This window comes from Enhydra lutris, unplaced genomic scaffold (assembly GCF_002288905.1).
Source record: "Enhydra lutris kenyoni isolate GAN:26980312 unplaced genomic scaffold, ASM228890v2 scaffoldscaffold23, whole genome shotgun sequence".
Lineage (NCBI taxonomy): Eukaryota > Metazoa > Chordata > Mammalia > Carnivora > Mustelidae > Enhydra > Enhydra lutris.
The window spans coordinates 20,044,751-20,068,954 of record NW_019154107.1 but is presented as its reverse complement, the minus strand read 5'-3'; the positions used below and the strand labels follow the sequence as shown (position 1 = coordinate 20,068,954).

The 24,204-nt window shown below is 39.4% G+C and overlaps 1 protein-coding gene across 1 annotated transcript in view; it reads right to left on the bottom strand.

The window, feature by feature from the left end:
• Positions 1–2,213: 2,213 nt before the first annotated feature.
• Positions 2,214–24,204, bottom strand: part of LOC111150490 (ornithine carbamoyltransferase) — a 61,110-nt gene continuing 39,119 nt past the window's right edge. Inside the window, exons 5-10 of the mRNA XM_022507963.1 lie at positions 22,335–22,488; positions 20,294–20,416; positions 14,107–14,160; positions 13,877–14,026; positions 11,265–11,402; positions 2,214–3,197 (exon numbers count right to left, since the gene is read on the bottom strand). Of these exons, the coding sequence (XP_022363671.1) occupies positions 3,138–3,197; positions 11,265–11,402; positions 13,877–14,026; positions 14,107–14,160; positions 20,294–20,416; positions 22,335–22,488 (679 nt within the window). The 3' untranslated portion in view covers positions 2,214–3,137. The remainder of the gene's footprint in view (positions 3,198–11,264; positions 11,403–13,876; positions 14,027–14,106; positions 14,161–20,293; positions 20,417–22,334; positions 22,489–24,204) is intronic.

Below are 24,204 nucleotides of genomic sequence, written 5' to 3'. Positions count from 1 at the left end.
TGCCCCCTTTTCTCCCTCTTCATCTTCTGGGACTCCTATGATACAAATGTTACTACATTTTAATAAGTTGCTGAGTTTCCTAAGTCTACCTTTGTGATCCATTACCTTTCTTTCCCTCTTCTTTCAGCTTCATTATTGACCAAGATTCTTTTACCATTAATTGATATTAAATTTTCAGGACAAGGGATGAATTTCTTCAAAAGATCAAAGAATAGCAGAGTTGATCTCAAAGTTCTGCTTCAATGATCTGTCATGTATTTGCCATACAAAAATAAACAGACACTTTCACTTCCATTCTGATGTCTTAATGAAACTGTGGCAGAAACTGAGGCAAGACACTGAAGTGTCTCTATGTGTCTTATTTCAATCAAGTACAAAATGGTATTGAAAAAAATTCTAAATGTAAATAGTTGATGGTAGGGCCACCCCTACCAGATACTGGCCCTTTGTGTGACTTAAAATAAAACACCTATTCAGGCTTATGAAATGCTGAAAAATGTGCCCCCTGGGTAGACAGCTTATTAAAAAGACACTCTTTTCTCCTGGCTATAAGGCCTGAAGGAAACACAAGACTTGGTAACTGAAGTGCAATCCAGGTTTCAGCCCTACTCACACCTTTCACCTGAGACCTTGGCACAGAGCACAAGTTTCACATCAGTAATGTGATGTGGAACACCATCAGTAATGTGTTCCCAGTTGTAGGAGTCTGGTCATTGTGACTAAACTGGTTTTCCATTCTTTGATAAAAACCTTTTATATCTGTCAAAAGACATAAAGGCTACAAAATTGCTGAGTGGTGCCATGTCTCAAGATGTACTTCAACCACCTCCATAATATAGATGTTGAGGAGAGCTTTCAAAACAGAAAGGCCCCCCCCAAATATATTCTGTATATACCATCTCTGTATGTATTCTTTGTTCATTTTTATCACATGGGGAGACTTGCCTTGACACTTTGGCATTGGGCTAAGGGGTCCCCGCCATTTTAACTGAGGTTCTAGGGTCACTTGCTTGTGTAGGAGGTCTAACATAGCATTGCCATGCTAATCTATGCAGATTTGCCTGGGTATTCTACTATAGTTAAGTCATTAATGCAATATCAGTTAGAAATATTTGACAATGAATTACTTTTCTTAAGTTCCTAGAAACTTAAAATTGGGGGAAAAGAAACCTGTTGATTATTCTCCAACACTGAAATCATTGCAGTGTAATTATTTGATGTTTTACTTCCAACATTGCAGTGAAGAAAGCCTGGAAGAAAGGAAATTTTTGGCCAGTTATATTAAGTGGTTAGGATCTATTATGTACACCAGAGACCCAAGGGTCATTGCTGGAGTTTTTGTTAATCTTTGCTGATGCAGTAGATATACAGAAAAAGTGATGAGGGAAGAAAACATAAAAAGTAAAAATAAGAGATTAAAAATAGCTTTGGAAAAATTAAGGCTATATCTTCCTTCCCTGTTTTCTTTATTCCTAATGTTATAAATAATGTCTTTGTAAGATGAAAAGTTAAGAAAGCAAATAAATTCCTATAGTTTTATGTTGAGAAAGATATTAAATTGGTGTATACATAAAAGAAAACTTTGGGGCTTATTGAGATAAAGTGATTACATTATGACAAGAAAATGATTAGAAGTTATTTTTGATTGAGTGAAGACTATACCTTCCATTTGGTTCAGAGAGTAACCCCTAAAGAGAGGTCATTACCATGGGCAACCATTTAGATAGTGGAAGTATACTTAGGATTATGTCCTTTATATATAGGTAGTTTGAGGTAGATCTTCCACAGTGTATATGGCACCTTCTGGTTAAATCATTCTATACTCTCTACTGAAAGAAGATAGTCTGTTAAACTCCATTCTTTCTTTCTTGAGTGGTCCCAAGAAATTACCATAGACAAGAAAGTCAACTTTGATATTTACTAGAAAAAATGGATTTTTCTCTTGTAACATTATCTGCCCTTTCTCCCTAAAAATATATTTTATTGCATGTTCATTGCAAATCTAATTTGTAATTCATCTCTTACTCATTTAAGTCATAGCTATCTGCTAAAGAATATCTGTCAACCAGCCTGGAAACATTCTTCTAATAGTAGAGGCAGAACATAAAGATGGTTATTTTTTTGTCCTCTGTGAAATACATTATTTTCTTAAAGTTCCACTTATGTTATTTAATATTTTGTACAAATTTTGACCACCCACAAAAGCATGTAGCCTTAATTACATTATAATAATCCAGTGATGCAAATTTTTGTTATCCTTGTTAAAAATTGTAGAGAAAAGAATGGAATAAAATGTGGCAAGCAGTGCATTTATAGACACATCCAGTGTGGGGTGTGAGTAGATGCACAATAAGCACAAACATGAAAAAATTAAATTGCTTCTGCTAGAGAATTTGAACCTACGAAAATATCACTCTGCAATGGATCTTATGTTCCCACCTAGGTTTCCATGGTTTTGCCACTTGTTCACAAAGGCTTCTGTAGGCTTTTGACATTAAATGTTCATTACAGAGAAGAGGTGTGTGCTTTTGAAAAATCCTTCCCACATATAACCAGAAAAAACTCGAATTTGGGCACCGTTATAGCTGTTTTCCAAGAATTTCATCATTTCCTCTATGCATAAGTGAATGTCTGTCCACCTCATTTGCCTGAAAATTGTACTACATCAGCAGGATGGATCATTTGGCTTCCTTGTTGGTCCTGGGGGATATGAACACAGCCCACAGATCTACCAGCAGCTGACTGCCTGGTAAATGTTTACTTACAAATTAGCACGAGTGATAATTTATTAAGGTAATAAGCATAGATTACATTTAATGGCTTAGACATTATGCATTATGAACACAGTATTTTATGTTTAGTTGAAGCAAGTGTACACGACTATTAATATGATACCCAAATTTAACTCGAAATTGTGCATTAGAGAGTTTAAACCAAGTCAAGCCATGTATTGTAGTGCATCGGCACTTAAATTAAGGCCTTCAGGAAGGTTTCACAATGGTAAAGCAATATCACATCATTCACCTATACTGTGTGTCAAGATTTGTTTATTTCTTAGATTCTCTTCTCCTTCCTCCATAAGTTGACTTATTCAGTTACTGAAGAACATTGTTTCTCTCTTGACAAACATCACTGCATCAAAACTTTGGTTTCTGAAGCTGAGGTGAATAATCTGTCAGCAGGGACACCATGACAGCCTAGGATGACACAACAAAGAGAAAGAAAGAAATGGGCAAATATTAGCAAGACTCTGCTTAGGGACCTAAGGAAGAGGAAATGGATTGCTGCTTTGAAGGTCTGTAGTTAAAATGTGTTTTCCCAAGGAAATGATAAGGGGACAGTTCTAAATTAATATTTATTTTTATTTGGATAGAGGAAGGTCCGGAAGGATCAGGCCGACCAAAATAAATGCAGAAACGCCATGCTTACTTAGGCCTCATTCCAGAACTAGTGGGTAAGAGAGTTGAAATGAGATACCATGGTGGTAGCCATGATTGGATTTTCCAGTCATAAGTGAAACCTAGGTATTGGTTGGTTTTAGAGAAATATAATCCCTCTCATCCTGATGTTTATGCTGTGGTTTGGTCACTTGTAACCTAGAAAAGTTTAGAATCAATCAGATGTAGAATAAGAAAAGTAAATTGTTTGGGCTAACAAATAATGTCTGCCTGAATCTGGGTCATCATGAAGGAATATTTGTAATCGAGAGTATAGCTTCCCATTAGGCTGTGACCCACAAATGGTAATTTGCATTTTTACTCTTCCCAGCTTCCACAATAATGACAATAGTAATAATATCAGAAACAACCACAACAAATGCTTACTGAGTGCTTACTGTGTACTGGACTAAATGCCTTATCATATGTTGGTCACTTAAGAAATATTTGCCAGGCACTGTGCTAGGTGCTGCTAGGTAGAAATGTCTATCCATTATCTCATTTAATGCAATAAGCTTCTAAGGTAACTTCTGTTACTATCATTTATATATGGGAAAATCCTGGAAATAACAGATAGTACACAACAAGGTTTGGACTCAGATTTCTCTGACTTCACCCTTAGGAGGTGGTTTTACTGCCTTACAGGTTCTTACTGTCTCCTTTTGACCATATTGTACATGTGTCCCTACCCTGTACCAGAAATGCAAGTTTTCTATTTCATAGGTATTCATTGAAAGTATTTACTGAACAGTTACCATGTGTTGGGCCCTGTATTGAGTGCTTTATGTACACCATACCACTTCATATCCTTCCCTACTTGTGTGAAGTGGTAAGAGAGAGGAAGGTATAGGTATTTCCTGAGTGGTAGTAGTAGGGGATGGATTTGCATCTGCCTGTCCCTAAGATCTTAACCACTATGCTTAGATGACTCTTACTTCATTTAATCCTCATAAACTTATGAAGTTATTTCTATTTTTATCTCCATTATATGAATAAACTGGACTTGCTCAAGATCACATAGAGAGTCAGAATTTTAACTTGATTTCCAAAGTCTGTATTCTAGAAGCAATACCCTGTATCACCAGTAGGCTACAAAAAATGTTTTGAGCACAAATATAGGGTGTCATGCTCCCTTCCAGGTATAACGAAGAGCATTATAGACAAGATCGATGCTCTTATGAAGGCGTTTTCATTATAGTAGGGGGACAGGCAACAAACAAAAAAAATACCAAGTCGGGATAAATGTCATTAATAAGTAAAATAAAAAATGGGGGGGCACCTGGGTGCCTCAGTGGACCAAGTGTCTGCTTTTGGCTCAGGCCATGATCCTGGGGTCCTGGGATCGAGCCCTATGTCTCTCTCAAATAAATAAATTTTAAAAATCTTTAAATAAAATAAAATAAAAATAAAATAATGTGATAAAGGAGGCTGAAGAACCTCTTTAAGAGTGGGTAGCAAAGGAAATAGTCAACAAAACAAAGAGGCAGCCCACGGAATGGGAGAAGATATTCACAAAATTATACTACAGACAAAGGGCTAATATCTGAGATCTATAAAAAACTCCTCAAACTCAACACCCACAAAACAGATAATCACATCAAAAAATGGGCAGAAGACATGAACAGACTTTCTCTGAAGAAGACATACAAATGGCTAACAGACACATGAAAAAATTTTCATCATCATTAGCATCAGGGAGATCCAAATCAAAACCACATTGAGATAGCACCTCACACCAGTTAGAATGGTCAAAATCAACAGTACAGGAAACAACAAGTGTTGGAGAGGATGTGGAGAATGGGGAACCCTCTTACACTCTTGGTGGGAATGCAAGTTGTGCAGTCACTTTGGAAAACAGTGTGGAGATTCCTTAAGAAATTAAAAATAGAGCTACCCTATGATCCTGCAATTACACTACTGGGTATTTACCCCAAAGATACAGATGTAGTGAACAGAAGGGCCATCTGTAGCCCAGTGTTCATAGCAGCAATGGCCACAATCACCAAACTGTGGAAAGAGCCAAGATGCCCTTCAACAGATGAATGGATAAAGAAGATATGGTCCATATATACAATGGAATATTACACCTGCATCAGAAAGGATGAATACCCAACTTTTGTATCAACATGGATGGGACTGGAGGAGATTAAGCTGAGTGAAATAAGTCAAGCAGAGAGAGTCAATTATCATATGGTTTCACTTACTTGTGGGGTATAAGGAATAACGCGGAGGACATTGGGAGAAGGAGAAGAGAAAAGATTTGGGGGAAATCGTAGAGCGAGACAAACCATGAGAGACTGTGGACTTTGAGAAACAAACTGAGGGTTTTGGAGGGGAGGGGCGGTAAGGGGTTGGGTGAGCCTGGTGCTGGGTATCAAGGAGGGCATGTATTGCATGGAGCACTAGGTATGATTCATAAACAATGAATGTTGGAACACTGAAAAAATAAAATAAAATTTAAGAAAAAAGAGTGGGTAGCCAGTGAAGGCCTTGTTAAAGGAATGACATTTGAGATTTGAATGACAAGAAGAAACTAGGAAGGCCAAACTCTAGGATAAGAACACCTTCCAGGTAAAATATTTTAAGCTTCTTTATGGATTTTTAGGATCACATCTCAGTTTGGTTTTTTTTTTTTTATTGTTGATGGTCATTGCAAGTGTCAAATTTATTTTCAAATGTTAAATCTTATAAAGTCAACTTGGAGTAGAGTTGCCAGATTTGATTAAATAAACAAATAAATAAATACAGACAGTTAAATTGGCATTTAAGAAAGCAACATTTTTTTTTAAAACTGTAAGTATGTTCCAAATATTGCATGGGACATACCTATACTAAACAATTATTTGTTGTTTAGCTAAAATTCCAGTTTAACTGGGTATCCTGTATTTGATCTGTCACCCCTAATTTGGAGAGAAATAAAGTACTAAAATACTGTGAATTAGATTTGCAGTGGTGTTGCATATCTAAGGATCATCCTGATAGCAGTGCTTTGAAGTATCAGCTCTACTGCGCAGTCCCTTTAGGTTACTTCAGGTCCACAGTAAAAATTGTAGGCGGAGGAAGAAAGGTACCTGACATTTTATGAGTTCTACAACCTTCCTAATTACTGAAAAATACAAAAGCAACCTTCGTGGGGAGGAGAGGGTATGTTTAAAAAACAAAATAAAACAAAGGGATCCAAAGGCTTGTGCACTATGGAGAGAATGATATGATTACTAGAGTGTTCTGAACAGCACAGCTAGAATTCACCCAACATGGAGGCCTTGAAAATCTCCTCTAAGTACTGAAAGAATATGCATTTGCTGGGGAGGGCATGTACTACAGTGAGCCCTGTGAATTGTGTAAGACTGATGAATCATAGACCTGTACCCCTGAAGCAAATCATACATTATATGTTAATAAAAAAAGTTATATGCTTTTGGAGCAAGCCCCACCCTATTTAGTTATGTATTTGCCATCAGTCATTATGGACATGTTAGAACTTGAGGCTAGATTGTATTTTTCTTTTCTTCTTCCATCCTGATTTTAAATGAAATTATGTGTGGAAATTGTTCTCTATACAGTAGTCCTGTCCAGTAGAACATTCTGCAATTATCAAAATGTTCTATGTCTGTGCTGTCAGATACAAATAATGTAGCCACCAGCCATGTGTGGCTATTGAGCACTTAAAATGTGCTTAGTATGTCTGAGGAATACACTCTTACATTTCATTATATTTTAATTAGTTTAAATTTAAATAGAAATAGCCACAAGTGCCTAGTAGCTATTACACTGGATAGGGAATTTCTAGAGGAAAACAAGTATTGTGCCTTTAGAACATCCCAGAGAAATCTATCTCAGTAGTGTTGAGCCTAAATGCCATTTCAAATAAGTTACCTAAGAATCATTTCTTTCCATGTAAAATAGGAATTTAGACTAGACAATCTCTAGGGTCTCATCTCCCCTGAAAATATCATATTCCTATGAATTGTACAGGCTAACTGGGGACTACATACTATTCTTTTTTTTGTTTTTAATCTCCAATGCCTGGCAGAGGGACCAGCACCCAGTAGATGTGTAGTATACAACTGCCAACATGAACTTCACTCAATGGGACCTCCAGTCTCTAACTCAGAGAATTGAAGAATGTAGCACGTGTGTCACCACCTCTCTTCCAGAATCCATGTCAGATGTCACTAGTCAGTTATGCCACTTTCTTTCTGAGACCACAGGTAGGCTTAGAACCTTCTGAACATAGATAACAGTAGCCTGTTGCTGAGACTGAGGACCCTATGATTAAAAACCATTTGCCATCTGTATAGTTTGATCTGTTGATCTTATCTGTGAGGAAACCAGGACCCAGAGAGGTAATACTTATCCAAGATGGCAGAGTTCACGAGCATTAAAGACTATATAAAATATATAAAGTATATGCTGGCTAACTGAAGATAAAAAAGTATATAAAGTATGCAGTATATAAAGAATTCATCTAGGGTGCAAGTCTTCTCACTCCCAGGCAATATTCTTTCTATTTTAGATGCTCTACCTTCATTTTAACATGGCTATGCCTCTTGTTTGCTTTGAAATATATTTTCCCCTAATAATAGTGGGCACTTCAGGAAGGTAGGGTATGGAGAGATGGTGGTAGGTCTTAGGCAGATGGAAAATAGGTGGACATAAGATTTCCCTTTGTTTATGTATGTGTGTATATATATCTATATATCTATACGTATATATATATATATATATATATATATATATATATATATATATATATATTTTTTTATCCTTGTAAGCATCTTAATAATGTGAATACATGATGTATTTAATTTTTTAAAGTAAATTCAATTTAAAGATGTTGTTTAATAAGATCTTCAAAAATTCAGAAGTGCAGAACATCTCCATAAATGATATTTTAGCAACATTTCTTTTAATTTTTCCCCACTGAATTTCTGCAAAGGTCATGTTTTAACAGATTTGGATTGATTTATCTTTGTAACTTCAGTCATCTTCTGAGAAAGACTAGAGCTTGAGGAAAATTTTTTGCCATGCCTCTTCCTGGGGTATGTGGTTGAAGAGCTCACATTTTCTTTTTTGCCATCTAGATCTTTGCTACTCAAAATGTGGTCTCCAGGACAGCAGCATCTGCATTACCTAGGTGCTTGTTAGAAATGCTGGATCTTGGGCCCCATCTCGGGGCCTATTGAATCTATCTGCACTTTAACAAGATCCCTAGGTGATTCAAATAGTTAGAATGGCAAAAATTGACCAGGCAAGAAACAACAAATGCTGGAGAGGATGAGGAGAAAGGGGAACCTTCTTACACTGTTGGTGGAAATGGAAGTTGGTGCAGCCACTTTGGGAAATAGTGTGGAGAGTCCTCAAAAAGTTAAGGCTATCCTATGACCCAGCAATTACACTACACTACCCAAAGATACAGATGTAGTGAAAAGAAAGGCTACATGCACCCCAATGTTCATAGCAGCAATGTCCACAATAGCCAAACTGTGGAAGGAGCCAAGATGTCCTTCAACAGATGAAGGGATAAAGAAGATGTGGTCCATATATACAATGGAATATTACTCAGCCATCAGAAAGGATGAATACCCCACATTTGCATCAACATTGCTGGAACTGGAGGAGATTGTGCTAAGTCAAGCAGAGAAAGACAATTATCATATGGTTTCACTTATTTGTGCAACATAAGGAATAGCATGGAGGACATTAGGAGAAGGAAGGAAAATATGAAGGGGGGAGAATTAGAGGGGGAGATGAATGATGAAAGACTATAGATGCCGAGAAACAAACTGAGGGTTTTAGAGGGGAGAAGGGTGGGGGGGATGAGTGAGCCTGGTGATGGGTATTAAGGAGGGGATGTATTACATGGAGCACTGGGTGTTATATGCAAACAATGAATCATGTAACAATACATCATCAAAAACCAATGAAGTACTGTATGGTGACTAATGTAACATAATAAAAAATTTTTTAAAAAAAGCTTTGGAAGCACTGGTCTAGATAACGTGGCAGTCGCCATTTTGGCCAAAGCTAGTGTCCTGAGGTGGCCAGCTGGAGGGTACAGTAAAAACAAAATCATCCCTCCTATTAGATATGACAAATTTAGACCTGACATATAACTTTCCATTGGAAAGGAAATCATGATTGGCTTTCAAGCAGCAATAGTGGAGCTCAAAACCCTCCTGGTCACCGTATTAGGTCAACAATGAAAAAGATGTCAGTGATAATAATTATAATAATACTTACAGTGTATTAGATACCATACTAAATGCTCTACATATATTATTTTAATGCTCACAATAACCCTATCTATTCCCATTTAGATAAAATAGCCCTACCTATTCCCATTTAGATAAAATGAATTCCCATTAGATAAAAAAAATTACGAGTCTTTTCCAGCTCATTTTTCTGTACTCCAGAATTCGAAAGTTATAAACTACTTTTCCCAAAAGCTACAGTGCTGACATGACACTCAACTGTAGGTCTCAAGTCTTAGAGTCATAAGTGAACAACGTGCATTGAAAGCCATCGTCTGAGAGATTAGGTCTTCTGGTCTAAGCAGATGGGGGGTATCTGGTTCAGCTGGGGCAGCGATAATGGAGTATCTGGCATTTAGTTTCAGGGGTCTTAGGTACCAGGCTTTGCGTAGCTGTGTCAGTGCTGTTTGGCTACTAAAGAACCACAATGTTGTTGGGCGATTTTCTTGCATGTGTTGTTTCTGAATATGTGGTGTCCAGGAATGACTTGCTGCACCTTCTTTCCCCAGAGATTCTGGGCACTGCTAAATGTCTCTTAATAAATTCCTATATTATCTTTTTATCTTTCCTAGAGTGGCCTCTGTTTGCCAGCAAGACCCCAGCTGGTACAGTAATTGAAATCAGTTAAATCACTAAAAACTAAAAAAACAAAAACAAAAACAAAAAAAACAAAAAAAAAAAACAGTGGTACTAAATTACGGCACATGAATGTCGGTTTTTCAGAGAAGAAGGTGATGCTTGGACTATTGTAACACACAGATGTAAGGTTAATATTTCCTAGAATAGCAGTGATGAAGATGAAACTTATGTTAAGTGGAGCAGTATTTTGTTAAATTAGTTCTGTTGCAGTTCTGGAAATGTTCAGTACCTAAAGCAGATATATCTATAGAGCCAAAGTCAAGTAGAGAACCAAAACAATGATCTGGGTAAGTCATAAAAGGAAGAAAAGAGAAAGGAAATAAGATATCTTTAAATACTCATTTTGTGCCAGGCACTGAATTAGGAATCTTTATAAATTTTAACAAGGGGACTGTAAAATAAGAATTATACAATATAATGGTTGGCAGACAATGGTGGCTGGTGTTCAGGCTGATTAAGAGCAGCCTCAATTTTTATTAAAATAGATATATTTGGGGGCACCTGGGTGGCTCATTCAGATGAGCACCCAAATCTTGATTTCAGCTCAGATCATGATCTCAGGGTCATGAGACTGAGCCCAGCCTGGGGCTCCATACTTGGCATGGGACCTGCTTCAGATTCTCTCTTCCTCTCCCTCTGCCCCGCCCCCTGGCTCACTCTTGCTCACTCTCTCGCTTTCTTAAAAAAAATGGCAATAAAATAAAATAGATATATTTGGAAGGACATCAATTTTATACCATTAAAAATACAATATAAATGCTAAGAAGCAATAACAATCTATTATGAACTTCCTGGGAAAAAAATAGATGCCATATGAGTAAGTCATATAGGTAGATAATCTCAGTTGCTTATTATTTACCAAAAGGCATGAATGACCAAGTTAGGGCCACACAGAGAAACTCTTCTTAGCTTCCATTCCGCATTTCTTGCTTACCATGATTGTCCACTTCCTGTTTTCAGCCTCTGGGAATACTAGTGATCGTGGAGAATAAAACACTTCATCATCCACTTCTTCTGGCTTTCTGGGCAAGCAGTGTAAAAACGTCCAGTCAGAGGCAGCAACTTTAGCAGTCTAAAGAAGAAATAGGATGCATCTGTGTTTTGACTAGTATATATGGCTATTACTTTTGTCTTCTTCAATATTAAAACACACATATGGTGTGGAGTCAGAGACCAAATGCAAAGGGAGAGACAACGAGGCAGAGCGGTGGTTTAAATTCAAGGCACCAAAAGGAAACATAAATGGTACTTTCAACTTATGGAATTTTATAGTCATTTTTTTTTTTAATTTGGGAGAATGTTACTCCAAATTAAACCACTAACTCAGTTTTCTGGTTCTCTGTCTAGAGGGATTGTGAACATTTCAGTAAAGAGTTCCATGGGTATAATGCGTGGCTGATAGCAAAAGTTACCCATTATGCCCCAATATATTTTAAAAGTTGCTTTTATGAGGTTATGTTACATTTTGAGCTTATCTACAAGTTACGGTTTTTAGCAGTTGAAGTACACTTCATCACTAATTAAAACACTTTTGAAAGAGAGTGTGCTGAGATAGGAGTGCATTAAACAGGATTATGGGCACTATATACAAGAGGTTTCCTTCTTAATGCAAAAGTCCTAACAGTTGTGATTTTCTCCAGCCATTAAGTCCTGAAAGCTACATTTTCCCATCCATTTCCATTGTTCACGTACAGAGTCAAAACTGCAGTACCTCATAATTTCTTACCTCAAAATTACTGCTTTTTACTAAAATTTTTACTTACTGTACTTGTTCGAGGTTCAGAACCTTCTGAATTTCTAAAATAATGGCTAAGTTACAGGGAAAGGAATAACATTTGAGTCAGTCATACATCAGTGTGATGAATGTGCTTCAAGCCTGCAGTCCTAACGCCACAAAAATGCCTAAGGCTGGTCAAGGCAAGGACGAGGTAAGCCACAAGGAATTTAGAATTTCTCCATGAATGTATTTCCACATATATGGCAACAGATTAGCCATAATGTATAAATAACTCCTATAACCAATAATGGCAAAAAAATAGAAAATGGGCAAAAGATATGATAGCATTTTAGAGAAAGACACATGGAAATGGCCAGTAAACAGGAAACGATGTTTAGCTTCATTAGTAATCAAGGAAATGCAAAATTTAAAAAGCATGAGATACAGATTTTAAAAATTAAAAATGTAAATAACAACTAAGAGTAGAAAGAGTATGGAGAGAGTAGAAATTATCAATTCTTTTTGGATGGCTATTCAGCAGCATTTACCTATTTTAAAAAGTATATACCACTTTACACAGAAGTTCTTTTTCCATGGATCTATTCTCCAGTAATACTTGCACAGAGAAATACGTATAAGGATATTCATTGCGGCATTGTTTGTAATTGGGATCATTAAAAATAGCCCAATTTATCAACATAAATCATAGTTCCCCCAGACCTTGGAATTTTATGCAACCATTTAAAAGAATGAAAAATATCTAAATAAATGGACAAGAAAATCTAAGATTTGTTAAGTGGGGAAAGTAAGTCAGAATAATATGTCCGATATGCCATTTACGAGACATTAATAGTTGTGTGTGTGTACATGAAGTCATATATAAATACACAGAAAAGGTCTGCAAAGAGATGCATCAAATTGTCGAGCCATGGCTCCCTCTGGGAATAGTCACTATTGAAAGGATAAAGGAAAGACACTTTCACTTTTTATTTTCCAAACTTCATTCTATTGACATGGATAAATAAGGAGCTAGTATTTACATATTGCTTTACCAATAAAATATCTGTTGTGTTTGCTCAGTCTCTTTCTCCACCAAAACAGACTATCTGCTCTGCTGACAAAATCCCAACGTATACTTGCCTGGTAGAGTATTCCTCCAGAAGAGCAGTTCTCAAAGTGTGACCCTGGAGCAGCAGCATTGCATCACCTGGGAACTTGGTACAAATGCCAGTTCTTGGGTCCCACCTCTAATCTACTAATTCAGAACCCCAGGGGAGTGGGGTCCTGCCAGCTGTGTATTAAGAGCTCCAGGCAATTCAGAGGCACCGAGAAGACTTGCTTCAGATCTTAATGAAAGGCATCAGAGTAGATGGGATTCCCCTGGGAATGCCCTGGAAGCCGTAAGCAAAGCTAAACTGGACTCGAGTGTCCTGAACAACTAGAGGCAAGGACTAGCCTGAAGAACCTAATTATGCAGCTTTTCTTAGAGGAGAAATAGGAAGAAACTGCATGCAACAGAAGTAACAGTGTCTCTAGACACACACACAGCAAAGCATTCTGATGCCTCCACGGCCCCATCGCTGTGAGAGGGAAAAGCTTGCTTCTCTCTTCTGCCTGATTTCAAAGCCTGCATCCAGGACAAAAGAGTCTTTCCAAAGGACATCCATAGCTAAGCTTCAGGAGGAGAGAAATCCCTGGAGGATGCAGTCAGCGCATCCTTTATAGGGAAGGAGAGGACAGTGTGCTGTCCCCAAAGCGAACGAGTGATCAGATGGTTCGGCCCTTTGTGAATGGAATTAATGAACCTTCAGAGAGACATCAGTTTGTACCTTCATTGTAACCTGGTAACCTTGGAAAGCCTGGAGCCGCTTTTTCTTCTCCTCTTCTTGTCCCATGCTTATCCACGTGTCTGTAATTAACACATTGCCTCCACGAGCCGCTTCCAATGGATCATTTGTCAGTGACAGCTTGGTGCCGTTCTAGCATACACAAGCATGGCCGTTAAACAAGTTCATGGGACAGAGAAAGGCCATTGTAAGTTTACATATAAGGAGCATACCTCCTTGGCATACTGCTCTGCCACCTTGGTCACACTGGGATCTGGCTCATAACCCTGCAGGGGGAAGAAATCAACTGTTATTTAGGCAACTGTTTTGTATTAGGCTGTCTTATATATGCATTATTTTCCTCTCAACAGCATGTCCGCTGTCCTTCCCTTTGCTGCTTCAAGTGGGATATGGTATTGACATCTAAATTCCAAACCTTCATAGGGCTTTTGGGAATTTAACAAGGTAACCGGCTGCCCCATCTTTCTCTTATTATCCTTCACCTCTTCAATTATCAGATAAACAGGGCATGGTGCTTTCCAGCTCTCAGTAGGGCCCCTTCTCCTTCCTCTAATAGTGTTAAGAGGATTACATATGTAATTCTACAAGCAGGTGCCATTTTGTCTCCATCTTTCCAGGAGTTGTGTGGGGTTTTTTTCTTGCAATGTTTTTGTTTTTGTTTCTGTTTTTGTCTGGGATTCCGCTGGCTTCATGTGGCTAACGCTTTCAAGTCTCAGCTCAAATGTCTCCTCTGCAGAAGAACCTTCCCCAAGCACCCAAGCTAAATACTCACAGGCCACGTGCCAGTGTTCTGAGTGCAGGACTCGTGCTTTGAAATGCCATTTACACCACAAGCACCATGCTTTTGCTCAAATATATTTGTTTGGGATCGTTCGGCGAAAGCAGGGTCGGAGCTTGGGTTAAGCAAGCGAGGTGCTGGGACACAGACGTTAAGCAGAACTGTCAGAGTCTTTGTGAGCACAAATGGCGCACCAGAGGGGCCTCGCTTGCTTGGCTGAGTCTCAGCTCTGGGTGAGGGGACGTTAGAGGGCACTAAAGCCTCCCCCGAGCTATTCCAGACGCCCCAGGTAGCCCTGCACCTCCCCCTCCCCCTCCAATCTGTTCTGTCAACAGCAGCAAGGATTGTTCTCTCTGAAGCCTGCAATGTTTACCACTTGTTCCTTAAGTCCAAGCTGATTAAGAGTATCAAGGCTTCCCCCTGCCCCCACATTCCCTGTTTCTGTCTCTCTTAATTCTTCTCAACACCTTGCTGTAGGAAAGGCAATCTTATTGTTATCTCCGTACTATGTCTTGCCCTTTTCTGCCATCTCAGCCTTTTACCCTTGAACACCTCCTCCTGTCCCCTCCTGGGGGTCTTCGTTGGAATATGTCAGCTCTTCTTTTGTCAAACTTTAGCCCAGCCTCACCTCTGGACCCTCCATATGGAGGTCTTGTCAGTCCAAACAGCACAGTTATTCTCACCTTCCTCCATCCTTCTCATTTTCCCGAATTCTTAGCATTTATTATAAGTTGGGTTTTAGAAATTCTCAGTGGAGCATTGTGATACACACTGTGATATGCCACTCACATCCCCCCTTCATGAATAAAGAACTTATTCCCCCAGCTGCTGGGCGTGCTGCCAGAAGCTGGCTTTCAGCCGCCAGCCCTCTTTGGGCAATGCCTCAGCTGCAGAGAGCTGACTCATCCAAGGTCACATCCCCTTCTGGGACGACCTACATTCAATGACTGATTGACAGAAGGGGTTGGAAACTTGACTCCCTCCTCCCAACTTGGAACAGCTCTAAATGGCCATCTCGGATCTAGAAGTCTCTGTAAGGTCAGACGAGGCTGTTGTTCGACCTGCAGTGCGGCTCGGCTTCTTCCTCTGCCCACTCCTGCTTTCCTCCCTTCCCTTCCACAGGTGTTGGTCTCAAGGGTGTGCCCTAATAAGCATCCTGCATACCAAACTCTGTCTCAGAGTCTACTCCCAGGAACCTCAGCCCATCACAGGTATGTTCAGGTTCATTCCTTTGAAACTGTCTATTTGCACATGAGTGTCTACCATAGTTCCTTCTCATAACAAAATTCTTGAAAGAAACTACACATGACGCTGATGATGGTGGCACAGACATTTTAGACCACCCTCAAATAGCCATAAGTTCTAGAGCTCTTTTATAGGGATGTGGAGAAGGTAATTAATAAAGCTTTGCTAATTTAGTAACTAATGTGACCATTCATACCAGTAAACATAAATGAAGAGGCTTGGCCATTACCCCGTGTGCCTCCTGCCCTGAAAATTTAGCCTTCCCTCTAGAGAACAGGTTTTATACTCCCTACATATAATCATTCTTACAGAAAGAATCAATAAGTACTTAGAGAACCAACAGAGAGGTTTGGAAATTAGAAAATCACCCAACCTTGCATGCACTGGGCCATGACTGAGAATACAAAGAGGAATTCTTTACTCACAGCTCAGCTTTCAATACTAAATCACTCATTGGCTTTTACATAAATCTTAAAACCAGAGGAAGAAGGTGATTAACAAACCCAGTTCAGTCTAAATATTCACTTAGAACAATGTTAAAATCATTACCATCAATAGTTTATGGAGCAATTTTACAATCAAGGACAAAATTATGTTTTCTTGAACATGTAAGTGATTCCCAGTTGAAGAATGGGGAAATAGATTAATTATGGCCTTGGAGACTTCAGGGCTTCTTAAATTTACAATAAATCTCCTAGCTTTATCTTGAAAGGAAATAGGCCTACTTATAAATAAACTGAACAACTTCTGCACTATCACGCTTTCCCAAAGACTTCTTAAAACTCTTACTCCCACCAAGATTTGACAAAGTTTTAACGCTGTCTGTCATTTAAATGAGTTTTTGCCTAAGAACAATATCAAAATTACTTTGTAAGATTCAAATTTTTTCCCTTTGGTGGTAATAAAACATCTCTGACACACCATAAAATGTTTAAGTCCTATATTTTTCCAACAGAATAAAACCTCTCCAGAAGCATCTTCTATCAGGGAACAGTTATTGTTAATAAATGTTGTCACTGTAAAAACTAAATGCAATCACAGTTTGCATTAATACAGAGCTTTTCTTTCAACTAGATTTGGGTGACAGTGTGTTAACTCTTCCCATAAAGTGAAGGAGAACCACCTTAAGCACAAGTCGGATCTGACCCTTCATTTCCATTTATGCTGAAAGAAAGAGAATTATCTGCTGTAAGAATTCTCTCTCTGAGGGGCACCTGGGTGGCTCAGTGGGTTAAAGCCTCTGCCTTCGGCTCAGGTCATGGTCCCAGGGTCCTGGGATCGAGCCCCGCATCAGACTCTGCTCAGCAGGGAGCCTGCTTCCCCCTCTTTCTCTCTCTGCCTGCCTCTCTGCCTACCTGTGACCTCTTTCTGTCAAATAAATAAATAAAATCTTAAAAAAAAAAAGAATTCTCTCTCTGAGTCCCCACAGTTTACTGTAATAGGGTGGCTTCTAATACATGCTGTTGTCTGTGTCTGCCATTTCTTCTATGACAAGTGTATTAGGTAGAAGAGTGTCCTCCCAAAATTCATTCTCAGCCAGAACCTCAGAATGTAACCTTATCTAGGAGGGTATTCACAGATGTAAGGAGTTAAGATGAGGTCATACTGGATTAGGGCGGGCCTACTTTTTACATGACTGATGTTCTCCTATGAAGAGGGGCATCTGTACAGAGAAACAGAGACATAAAGGCAAGAACATGGAGGAAAAGACTGGAAGGATGCAGCCACAAGCCCAGGAAGCTTGGGGCTGTGGAGAGAGATGAGGATTCTTTCCTAGAAACTTCAGAGAGAGCGTGGCCCCACCGCCATCTTGATTTTGGACTTCTAGTCTCCAGAACTGTAAATAATAAATTTCTATCATTTGAAGCCACCCAGTGTGTGGTACTTTGTTATGACAGAGGGCACATTGACTCAAACTGGTTCAGCAAGAGCACTAGAGGAAAGCATTTTGTTTTCTTTTTCTTTGGCAGGAGACAGTGGACAATGCCGGTGCTCTACGCAGATGCCATCGTAGGATTTCTTTTCACAGCTTTTGCTCCCTCTCCCCATTTCAATGGGCTTTTAACAGCACTTGCAGCTCTTCCTCAGAAGACAGCCCTCTGGCTACCCAGCTGCTTTTCCTGCTGAAAGTGCCAGGGGATTTACTACCCCACCTCCCCTTGCTGCCTTTGACCAATGACTGGTTCAAAGAATGAAAGCCCACCTACTTGGGTGTGTGGCTGACACAGTTGGTTAATCATCTGACTTTAGATTTTGTCCCAGTTCATGATCTCAGAGTCCTGGGACAGAGCCCCGCATTGGCTCCCAGTGCGGAGTCCTCTTGGGATTCTCTCTCTGCCCCTCCCCTCGATTGTGCGCTTTCTCTCTCTCTTTCTTTCTCTCTCTCTCTCTTTAAAATAAATAAATAAAATCTTAAAAAAAGAGGAAGCAAGCCTACCTTCCTTGCCTCAGGTTGAGACAACTCTGGGGCATAAGTTACGCTTCTGAGCTCACCTGTGGGATCAGGCTGTAGCTTCCTTCTGTAGGATGATGCCTGACATGGCACTAGAGTGACCAATCATGCCCTTTGCCTGGGAGTCTCCCAGTTTTAGCACCGATAGTCCGATGTCCCTGGAAATCCCTCAGTCTTAGGCAAACCGGGATGGTTAGTGACTCTAAATGGCCCTCTTGCTTAGATTCTTCCCTCTCTCTGTCCTTCTACTCTCCTACAGGTCTTCCTTAGGAGTACTCCTTTAATACCTGTACACAAATCCTCACTAAATCCCTTGTAGGGGATTTAGCCCAAGAAACTGGTGTAGGAAGGGGTGAAGAGCGCATGAAAGCCTGGGGGACTGGGGAATTTCCTATTAGAGAAATTCAGTCATTAACCCATATTGTGTAATTCATGTTCCTGGTGATTGGCAAATAAACATCTCAAACTCAAGAAGCAGAAGCAGGGAGTAATTTTAGGCCTTAGTAATTTTAAGATGCCTCTGGACGTCTTAGTTTGTTAGAGGGAACCCTCGCACTCACTACTGAAATAGCAGCAAACAGATGCCTGGTCAGAAACACACTAGTCCACAGTAATTGTGAAGAGTTGCTCTTAATGACAGGGCCAATTTTATCTTTCACTTTGTTTCTCTCTGTCTTTCTGTCTCTGTCAAATAAATAAATAAATCTTTAAAAAAATCCATTAAAGAAAAAAGACTTCCGATTGGATATCATTAGCCAATCAGAAACATAATGGGGAAAATATTCAGTAGTGATGGGATTTTTTTTTAGGATTTTATTTATTTACTTGACAGACAGAGATCACAGGTAGGCAGAGCGGCAGGCAGAGAGAGAGGGGGAAACAGGTTCCCTGCTGAGCAGAGAGCCCAATGCGGGGTTCGATCCCAGGACCCTGAGGTCATGACCTGAGCTGAAGGCAGAGCCTTAACCCACTGAGCCACCCAGTGCCCCAAGCCCCAGTGATGGAATATTTAAAAGGTTCTGTGGGGATCCTTCAGTACTGGTTTGTGTATGAGTCTCTTGTACATTAATTTTTGTCCTATAAAAAAAGGCTTATTTATTTTGTATGAGGCAGGGAGTGTCTTAACATATGGCTTCTCTTGGAGGCATCTACACTTTTTTATTTGGGTGTATTATTTATGGATTTATGTCATTATGTAGGTAAAACATTAACATGTTGAGAAATTCAAACCACATAAAAGGATATACCATGAAAATAAAGTCTCCCTCCTATCTCTGTCCTTGAACCTCGCACTTCCCCTTCTCAGAAGCAGCAACTATTACCAGCTCCTTACGTATCAAAAGTGTTACTTTTGAAAATAACCTATGAAAGAAGTCATGCCTCCTGTACATTCTGTGTGAGATTAGCAGCAGAGTAGGAAGTAAATTGGGGACATTTTCACAGCCGCGTGGGACTCAGATTCGAAAAGCTGCAGGGCCCCTGGAGTTGAGTTTGAAATATTAAGCTGGTATAGAAGCCATCACTGTGACCTTCACACTAGATTGGCATTTTTTCTACTACTGCAGTATTAGAAAAGCGATGACATTCTCTCTATGCCTTGGGAATTCTACACTGTCTGGATTTCATTGCTTTCTTCAGCCTCTGTTGTAGCGGTGCCCAAGGATGCCAGTCATCAGACTGGCTGGCTTCAGAGCCGTCAAAGGGATAATTCAGAGAGGCTTTTAAGAAAGACGCACAGATGAGAGGCTCATGGGAATGGGCACTCAAGAGGCCACATAAATGTAATAGTAATGCTAGTTACATAGCCTTAAGTTTGTGGCCTCACCTGTGCCTTCCTTGAATGGAAGACTGGTTTGTTTTCACTGGTAGTTGTATCTGGGATGATTTAAGAGGGGCTTAGTCTCAAGGCAGAAAGTTCCCCTACCTTTGGAGTAGCTGCCTGAAGGTGCATCCCGAATTTTGCAGCACTCATCATGATGGAATGCAGAATGTTGTTCCCATCCCCAATCCAGCTGAGGGTAAGGCCTTTCAGAGAGCCATAGTGTTCCTAAAAGCCAAGCGAGGAGGAGATTACATCCAGGAGGAAAGCTACTTGTGTGAAACAATTATTAGAGCTAAAATAAAGGAAAGAGTCAGCCTTCACCTCATTTTTTTATAGCTTTGTTGGAATGAACAAACTACTAGTTTTTTGTTTTTGCATTATATAGAGCAATTCAATAATATGAATGTATAACCACAACAAATAGCAAAATGACTTAATGTCTTAAACCATGACATCATATGAACTCATACAGAGACTCATAGTTTCATACATTCCAAATCTGAATCTTTGTTGGATTCACTCATTCGTTCGTTCATTCGTTCATTCACTCAACAAATTGAGTGTCCAGAGGCTTTCCTTGGTCCTGGAGATAGAACAATGAAGAAAGGAGAGAAAAAAAAAATCACTACCATTATGGAGCTTACATTCATTGGTTTTAGAATGGGGAAACACAATGCATCTTGAACAGTGGAACATGATGTCTATGTTTGCATTTATATAAAGTTAAAAAACATGCCCATTAATATTTTGGTTGTTTACAGATATAGATGTGTAGTCAAAATATAAACACATGCCTGGGAATTATAAATACAAACATCAGGAAAATAATTTCTTTGTGGGGTGAAAGGAAATGGGATCAGGGAGAGTTACACAGTAGGCTTCAACTCTTTATAATATATTATTTAAAAACAAAAAAATTTCTAAAGTAAGATTTGACAAAACTATGTAATAGACTTAAGGGCGTTTGTTTTATTTTTCTTGAAGTGTCTGTAGGCTTCACAGATTTTATATATTCACAAAGATAATATTTTAAAAATAGAAAGGCTAAACAACTTTGAGATCGCAGAACTACTACATGGTGAATCTAGGATTTAAATCCACATCCATCTGATTTAAATGCCATGTTCTTAATAAGCTGCTATTTATTCACTCAACTCCTGCTTTGAGTATCTTCTATATGAAGGCATTGCACCAGGCCCTGCAGGGGACAATATGATGAATAGGAAATATTTTTTATTGTCCTTCAATGAATCTGTAATCTAGTAATGATGAAGCCCCAGGGGGGGAGCATTAAATTATCTGGCATATATGTAAAGCCACACCTGCCAGCAGCCACTTGGTATCTAACATTGTTGTATCATCTTCTCTGCATGAATCCTATCCTCATCACCAAAGAGTTCCATTTCATTTTGAGTTTAACTTCACATTCATATGTGTGTGGCTCATTCAAATAAGGAGGAATATGGATCCATCAGTTCTCCCTGTCTTCCAGAACAGTCCATCCACACAGAAACCATGATTGTCAGGATTCCCGATGGCAAGACCATGTAGATTGGCTGTGGCAAGCCAAATGAGATGAATCTTTTCAAAGTTATTCAAGTTTCTAATTTAAGGGGACATGGCTAATTTTGCCTCGGTTCTATAAATTCTACGTGTTCTTAACTCCAGTCTCAAGCAATCAGTTTATTAAAATGATAGAAAATGGCCTCCCTCTCAGAAAGTGATTTGGTAGTGGACCATTTTGAATATTCAAAGCATACTCAACCAGTCTTCATTCCCAAGCCACAGAGCCGGATGTATATAGGATTACATAAAACATTTCCATTCTGTATGCTCCAGCATTCTCTGTTCATCCATTGTGTTAAATATGTCCCAGAAAACAGTGATTGAAAGAAGAGGGGATGGGGGGGATGGGACTAAAAGAGGTTGTGAATTGAGTTGAGAATAGAAGGATCTGATGATCTGTTTTTAACAATGCCCTGTCTCCTTTGGAGATCTAGCATTCATACATATGCTGTAGTTCTTTGCCAAAATGATATTTGAAAACAAAACACCAATACCATGATTTAAATGGTTCCATTTAGAGCTAGTTGGGAACAATTTATTTATTTTGCTTTTATGTAAGGCAAAGAAATAAGCCAACCTGGAGCGTGAGGTAATCAGCCAGGATCTGGATAGGATGGTACAAATCTGACAGCCCATTGATGATTGGAATGGATGCTTCTTTAGCCAGAATATCTAGATCTGATTGTTTGTACACTCGAGCCAGCACTGCATCTGTCATGCTAGACAACACACTGCAGGAGACCAAGAAAAGATAATCTAAGTTAATTATGCTTAATAATTCCTTCTTTAGACATGATCTTAAACAGGAATAAGAAATGCTAATAAATTAGAATTGTTACAAAGTTACAGCTACTTAACATGACAGATTTTAAAGCTAATATTATGGCACCTGGGGGGCTCAGTCAGTTAAGCATCTGCCTTTGGCTAAGGTCATGATCCCAGGGTCCTGAGATCCAGCCCCACCTCAGGCTCCCTGCTCACTGGGGAGTCTGCTTGTCCCTGTCCCTCTGCCCCTCCCACTGCTCATGTTCTCTCTCTCATACTTCCTCTTTCTCTCTCAAATAAATAAATAAAATCTAAAAAATAAAAGCTAATATTAAACATGTAGTCATTATAGGAGCCAGATGTTGTTCCACTGATCTCATCCAGTGACCACTGCTTTTACTGTTTTTTTTACAGGGGTAAGAAATCAATTGTGGGCCTAGCAAGTTATGACAATGAATTATAATTGATAAGGGGCAGTTGGTAAATTTAAAAGGACAAGATCAAAACAAGGTATACACAGTGACATTAATGGTCTGGCATGTGGCTCATTTTCTTTGATGTCATCCCACAGACATATATACATTTTCAATGTAAAATTGAAAGTACGTGTGTGGCAGCCATGAATGTTGCACACACAGGTTGCCGCACAAGAAAGAACCTTCTGGGAGGAGTCTCATTAGCCGACAACCCCCAGCTGCTGCACTTTTGGGATACACTGTAGTGTTTCCACTAAGGCCACGCTTCCCCCACACTATATTCCCAGCCAATGGCTGAGCAGAGTGGGGGCACCAGAGCTGAGTTACTCTGCCTGACATGGGACTGCTCCAATGGGCAGTCTTTGCTCTGAGGTTCCCCATTGTCCTGGCCAAGACTTTCTCAGACCTCTGCTGCAGTCTCAGGTTCTTTTTACCCTACTTTTTCCTCCCTCTTCTTCCTTCAATACAGTAGGACCTGCACTGTGGTCTGAAGGCTTTCCCTGCCTACTTCTGCTTCCTCCTTCCTTCATCCTTCAGAGTTGTTTCCCCCATCAATCTCTTGCAAGTTGAATTTCATTTTGGAGTCTGCTTCTTTATGAACTTGAATGACACAAACCACAATAAACTTCTGTAGGGGCTGAGTCTGAGAAGGCATTCAGCCCTTGTCCCTGCACCCTACATAGCTATCAGCATCTCTGAACAAAGACAGAAAGTGTTCGACATCATAAACACAAAAATCCACCAAAAAGGCAAGGCAAACCAAATCATGGCCATGAATTCGAATAGCATAGAGAAAGGTGAATGTTATTATTCTCATTTCATAGCTGAAGGACCTAAGACACAAAGAGGTTAAGTAACTTGCACCAGACCACACAGCTAAGTAAGTTGGAGGAGCTCATATTCAAACCAAAGTCAATTTAAGTCAAAACTCCATGTTCACTATGGAGTATTATGCCTCCATCAGAAAGGATGAATACCCAACTTTTGTAGCAACATGGACGGGACTGGAAGAGATTATGCTGAGTGAAATAAATCAAGCAGAGAGAGTCAGTTATCATACAGTTTCACTTATTTGTGGAGCATAACAAATAACATGGAGGACATGGAGAGACGGAGAGGAGAAGGGAGTTGAGGGAAATTGGAAAGGGAGGTGAACCATGAGAGACTATGGACTCTGAAAAACAACCTGAGGGTTTTGAAGGGGTA